Here is a 6,000-nt window from a genome sequence, read left to right as displayed (position 1 = left end):
TCATGAGTCTCTTCCTACATTCCAATTACGGTGCACACGTCAGTAGCCATTGTGAATTCCTGTGTGTAGGAGAATTTATTGTGGGGAAGATGAGGCCAAACAGTATCCACCCACAGATCCTCCATTCATTGTTCATCAGGAGTGTCACACAGATCTTTTCTTCATCAAGCTTGTTACACTAACAGCACTTCCGTGTACAGGAAGTAAACATGTCACTTCCTGTACACAGAAGAGCTGTTACAGGATAATGAGCTGCCTTCACCGGTGATATGTGGTTTGAATTATTGCGGCGGGCAATGGAGAACGGGGCTAGCAGGCAATAAAACAGCGGTGGGGGAAACAGTTTACCGCTGATCTGTGTCTTAAATTACTGGTACGATTTCATTCAAAGAAAGGAAAATATGTGTGGCACATCTCACAACTGCACAGGCTATCCTTGATGGCTGTTGCAGGCTAATAAAGATGGACCCACTGCTTGCACTCTATACCTCTATGTCACTGGACGTGTGCTCCGCGTAAACAGACGTGAAGAAAGTACTACGATTTTCAAAAAAAAGAGCAAAGAAGCGTGCACCTTCCGTCCTATGATTTATTTCCACATTGTGACATATTAGGATGTATTGACACTGAGGTACACAATAAGTATTTCACAGAAACAAAGCCTGCTAGTGACAGAGTGCAAGGGTATCTTACATGTCCTGGAACAAGTGGGTCACATCATTGGAGGTGGGTGGTGGGCATTAGGGTGGCTTGGCGACGGCCGTTTCGCGTCTCCTGACGCTTGGTCACGCTGCGTACCACGTACGTACCCACTTGTTCCAGGACATGTAAGATACCCTTGCACTCTCACTAGCAGGCTTTGTTTCTGTGAAATACTTATTGTGTACCTCAGTGTCAATACATCCTAATATGTCACAATGTGGAAATAAATCATAGGACGGAAGGTGCACGCTTCTTTGCTCTTTTTTTAAATTACTGGTACGTCAGGCCAGAACGGGGATGCGTCTTTATGGGCGAGGGGTCATCAGGAGGTTAAGGGGTGGGGGAAGGTGGGGGGGGCGTACCTCTTGAGGTGGCCATACACTCGTTAGATTAGCAGCAGATCATCAGATTTCTAATCTGAGGATTTTAGGAACATATTTTACTAGGAACAAATTTCCAATAGCTTTCAGTATGAAATCTATTCAAAAAAAAAAAAAAAAAAAAAAAATTCGATCTGATGGCTTTTACCATCAGATTCGCATTAGGTCCAATGCAAAATGATAAGCAATCTCAACAGATCTTCCTAAATTTTCCAGCATGTCAGATTGATTGAAAGCGATCAAAATTGGCCGCAAATTGATTTAATCGGCTCAGTGTATGGGCCCCTTTAAGTATCCATTGTTTTAAAACCTACCTTGCGTTTGCTTTAATATATACACGTGTCAGATCTGTACATTGGATACTTTGGGGGGGGGGGGGGGGGGGGAGGCAGGGAAGTGCAGGCGACCCCTCCAAGCATGGCCGGTGTCGGGAAGAGCCCCTCACACTGCCTCCCTAAAAACAGACACCTACTTTACAACGTCCATGTGTATCATTACACACTACCATATGAGCACAACTTGGGAGCGTCGCATGGGCCACCCCGAGCTTGTGGGGCTCAGGGGTGACTCCCATGCAACACACACGGGGGGTGGGAATATGGCGGTTGGGGGAAGGTAGGACAAACGCAGACAGCTCGCTTTGGGACTCACCATCCCGAGAAAGCCATCCACCACCTTCCTCCAAACAAAATTTGCACGAGCGATGCCTTTTGACTAAGCCAGTTATGCCAAACTTGGCGTTTGATGCACACATTCCTCTGCTGCTGTTTTCTTGGTACTGTATAGCCTATTGAGCAGTTTGTAGTGATGGTCAATAAGATACAAATAATTCTAAATCCCCATCTAGGTGTCTATGTACAGACAAAGCTTACATAGTCAAGCATATGCTTAATTTGCATCTCACCAATCATCCCTAGTACTAGAGCATTAAAAACCCACAAACCTTGTTTTCCGCAAAAGGACAAACATAATTGTCTTCATTCTGTTTTATTATCCACATATATACAGATTATACAGTGATGTAAACAGTGATTGTGCTTGATGCTAGGGAATCCAATCTTTTCCAGCTCCTCCAGTGAATTCCAGATGCCCATGCTGTGTGGTCTCCTTTTCGGTGCCAATCTCCGTTTAGATCTGCTGACCCACAGCTGCTGAACCACCAACCAGAACTAGTAATTTGTTTGCTGCAACTTGTAAATAGTTGGTCATCCACACGGCATCTGTGACACACTTCTGTACTAGAAACACAGGGGGAGCAGGCATCATGGTCTCTGTCCTTTGTACTGAAGTAGCTGCCATCTTGACTAAGCTCTCCATCTATGCCTCTAAAGGCATCACCTGTAGGTAAATCAGAGGTGTTGGCCTTTGTGAATATACATTCATGGTATATTTGTAGAATGCCATCAGGGGTATTTATATCATGTGTCAGGCTAGGTTCACAGTGGTCAGTTGTATAATGCGCACGTTAGAATGACTGAACTGCAATGGAGACTGGACAGACTAATACAAAGCCTGCATGTAGCAAGTTAGACTAACCCCAGTTGCAATGCAGTACTGTGAACAGCCCCATATAAATTTTATGGGCAATGAGCTGACATTAGGAATTATTCTGCAAACAAACTGAGCACTGTGAATGAAGCCCGACACCTAAAACTAGCCAAAAATAAGTTACCAATCTGATTTGTCCACTGCAGTAACAGGTTAATGGGGTCCTGGTCCAATGTGTAATCTGTCATAACTATTCTTTTAGTTCACCACATAGTGATTAAAGGGATTTAGTTGGTGTAAGGCCAATAGGAGCAGCTCAGAATTGGGACCTGGCATGAGATTAAAGCCATATAAGAAATGTATACAATTCCCCACCCCTTTTATTCTGAATGCATGTTTCCATATGGTTTGATGGGCCACCCCAGTATTTTGCTTTTCCTGTTTAGATGGATTGTGGGAGGGGTTAAGGATAGCTAAAGCTTGTGCGCATCTGTAAAGCCTGGTATACACCATGCCATTTCCCGTCAGGTAGATGGGCCAAATAGATAAGTCCATCTTTTTATTTTGGGCAGGCATTGTTGGAAATCTGAGAGAACATCAGGTCCACTCAACCTATCAGCTCTTCCATTGTGAGGGATGCTGAGAGCTCAGATCTTAGAAGACCTGGAACTCAGAACAATTTAACAGTATCTTTAATATTTCTGGAATAGCATTTTAGATTTACAAAGAAAAAAATTAAAAAGAAGTTATAAAATATCTGGTTACCGGCAGTGCCTGTATAGTTTCCAAGAGACAGCTGATAGAAGTCATCCTCCGAGTAAACAGTAAAGTAGCTGTAAGACGCAAATGTTTCTCCTCCATCAAAATCACTAAGCTCAACACGTAGCTGAGACACCTTACTGGTCTGATTTGTCAAGAGGTGAATCTTGTCCAGGCCAAGCCAGTGTTCACCTAGGGGTAAGGAGGAGGGTCACAGCTTAGTATGCCATTTACTACAAACCGTGACAGAAGTAAAAAAAAAAAAAAAAGAAGAAAAAAAAATGAATAAGGATGGAAATAGACTTAAGTGAGTGGTCTGCAGATGGTAGGGTGGCTGTAGGTTTGTCTGCCTTCTGCAATCCACAGCCACGCTACCATCTGCAGACTATCCAAGAATCCTGGTAGAGCAATGGCTGAAAGGGGAGACATAGAAGTTATAATTGCACCTGGACCCAAGGGCCCACGTCTTTCAGCCACTGCATTGGCTCCAAAGCAGTGACAATCAACATTATGAACACTCAATGGTTGGTAATCATTAAATTGTTACTTTGCTGCAGTCCTTCGAATGAAGGTTACAGTAGTGTGGACAATATATTAATACTTTACACATTGGGGTGTGTTAAAGATGTGAGAATATATATACACACACACTTTTAAATTAGTCCTGCAAGCCACTTTCGGTCTACATGCAAACACATACATGAGCACTATAATTGAAGGCAAAAGAAGGGGCACCGCTTCTTAAAATTCCTTTATTCCGGTGGGGGAAGTAGCAGGTACACAGCAGTGGGGGTGGAAAGAGCCTGACAGCTGTTTCGCTGGCTTAAACCAGCTTCTTCAGAGGCAGAGTGTACAACAAATGACATAAAAACGCTTCTTAAATACTAACATATGAGCTGCTAACCCATTCCCCTTCCTCCGTGCGGGCAAAGCCTATCATTGGTTCATAGGGCCTAAAAACTTCCTCCTTACCTATCCACCAGCTGGTCCTCCGGCTTACAGCCAATCGCTGTCCTTCGCTGTGACCTGCCCGGAAGGCTTTGTGTCATCGGAAGCTATATGGTCCAATCACCTCAGAGCGGGGTCGGGTCGCAGCCCCTATGACGTCAAGAGAGTGGAGAGCATTGTAATAGCGTGGAGCGCATGCAACGCGGAAAAACTTCCGCTATGGGCGGCGTCACGGTGACCAAAAGTGAATTCAGGAGAGTCAAGTCTTCAAATTGGTTGCAGAGATTCACTCCCAGTGGAAATCACAGGTGTGGCAACTGCAATCATTGTCACCAATTTAAATCAGGACGCAGTATACAATTGGGGGGTGTAACACTACAGAGATTTTTTACATTGCAGGTCCAATCATGTGGTATACTGTATAGTATGCAGGTGCGGTTCCTTTTATATAGGACATACCACCAGAGCATTGTGCACCCGATTCCAAGAACATATTATTTCTATAAAAACAGGAGTGGGTGCGGGGCGATTAATCAAACATGTGAGGGATGTACATAATGGAAATGCAAGATGTTTACAGTTTTGCGGTATTTTGACGGTTCCACCACCACGTAGAGGAGGTAATCGAGAGGTGATCCTGTTGCAACAGGAGGCTAGAGTCATCTCCCTTACAAAAGCCTGTGGTCCACTGGGCTTGAATGATAGAAATGAGCTCCACTGTTATCTATGTCCATACTGAGACTCCCTCACTATTTTCCGATATGACCCAGGCTACATGATTTCAAATATCGTTATGATGTACTGTTTACTTGTGTATGTCGCTCTTCATATGAATAGGTCTAATTGGTAATATTAGAAGCCACGAAGTAAAGCTTTCTCATCATGTTTTTAATATTACTCAGTCCTAAGTGAGGGAAGACGAGACCGCAGAGGAGGGGGTGTAGCAATTTGTGGCAAAACAACTCTGCAGCTCAGGGCCCTGAATGTTGGCTCAACAAAGTCCTTTGAATGTATAGGTGCCCAGATCTCAGCTGGTAAAGGCTTCAAAATTTTAGTGGTTTATCGTCCCCCCGGAGATGCTGACCCTTTCCTACAGGAATTCCCAGAACTTCTGGCCATGCTGGCTCTGTCTTATCCGAGATGGATCATCCTTGGTGACTTCAACATCCGGGCTGATAACACTCAATCACAAGATGCAAATGAACTAATAAATCTCATGGGTGGACTAGGCTTCACACAAGTTGTAAAATCAGCTACCCACAGAGGAGGGCATACTCTAGACTTACTGTTCCACCTTGGAATGGACATTAGTAACATAACAGTAACCCCAGTGGTATGGTCAGACCATCACATAATACAGTTTACTATTGAACATCACCCTATCAAGCAGCTCCCTAAAGAAACAATCAAAACCCGTCCCCTGAGTAAATTAACACCGGAGAGGATAACTGCCAACCTGGATTTTACAAATCTGCTCCACAGTCAAATGGACCCAAACTCTCTAGTAACCCAGTACAACACCACGATATATGAAACACTTGACAGTATTGCCCCATGGCGCACCAAATCAGCAACCAAAAAGCAGAAAGCTAATTGGTTTGACAAAACCATCATGGATCTAAAAAAGAAAGGGCGCAGACTAGAAAGACAGTGGCGTAAATCAGGGACTGGGGAGCACAAATCTAGCCTAGTTCAACACCTCAGACAATACCAACAAGCAATA

The 6,000-nt window shown here is 44.0% G+C and overlaps 1 protein-coding gene across 1 annotated transcript in view; it reads right to left on the bottom strand.

The window, feature by feature from the left end:
• Positions 1-2,063: 2,063 nt before the first annotated feature.
• LOC137561407 (angiopoietin-related protein 5-like) overlaps positions 2,064-6,000 on the bottom strand; it is a 35,079-nt gene continuing 31,142 nt past the window's right edge. Inside the window, exons 6-7 of the mRNA XM_068272701.1 lie at positions 3,336-3,521; positions 2,064-2,420 (exon numbers count right to left, since the gene is read on the bottom strand). Coding sequence (XP_068128802.1) covers positions 2,092-2,420; positions 3,336-3,521 — 515 coding nt within the window. The 3' untranslated portion in view covers positions 2,064-2,091. The remainder of the gene's footprint in view (positions 2,421-3,335; positions 3,522-6,000) is intronic.

This window comes from Hyperolius riggenbachi, chromosome 3 (genome assembly GCF_040937935.1).
Source record: "Hyperolius riggenbachi isolate aHypRig1 chromosome 3, aHypRig1.pri, whole genome shotgun sequence".
In the NCBI taxonomy this organism is placed as follows: domain Eukaryota; kingdom Metazoa; phylum Chordata; class Amphibia; order Anura; family Hyperoliidae; genus Hyperolius; species Hyperolius riggenbachi.
Note: the sequence above shows the minus strand (reverse complement) of the source record. Positions and strands in the feature narration are given on the sequence as shown.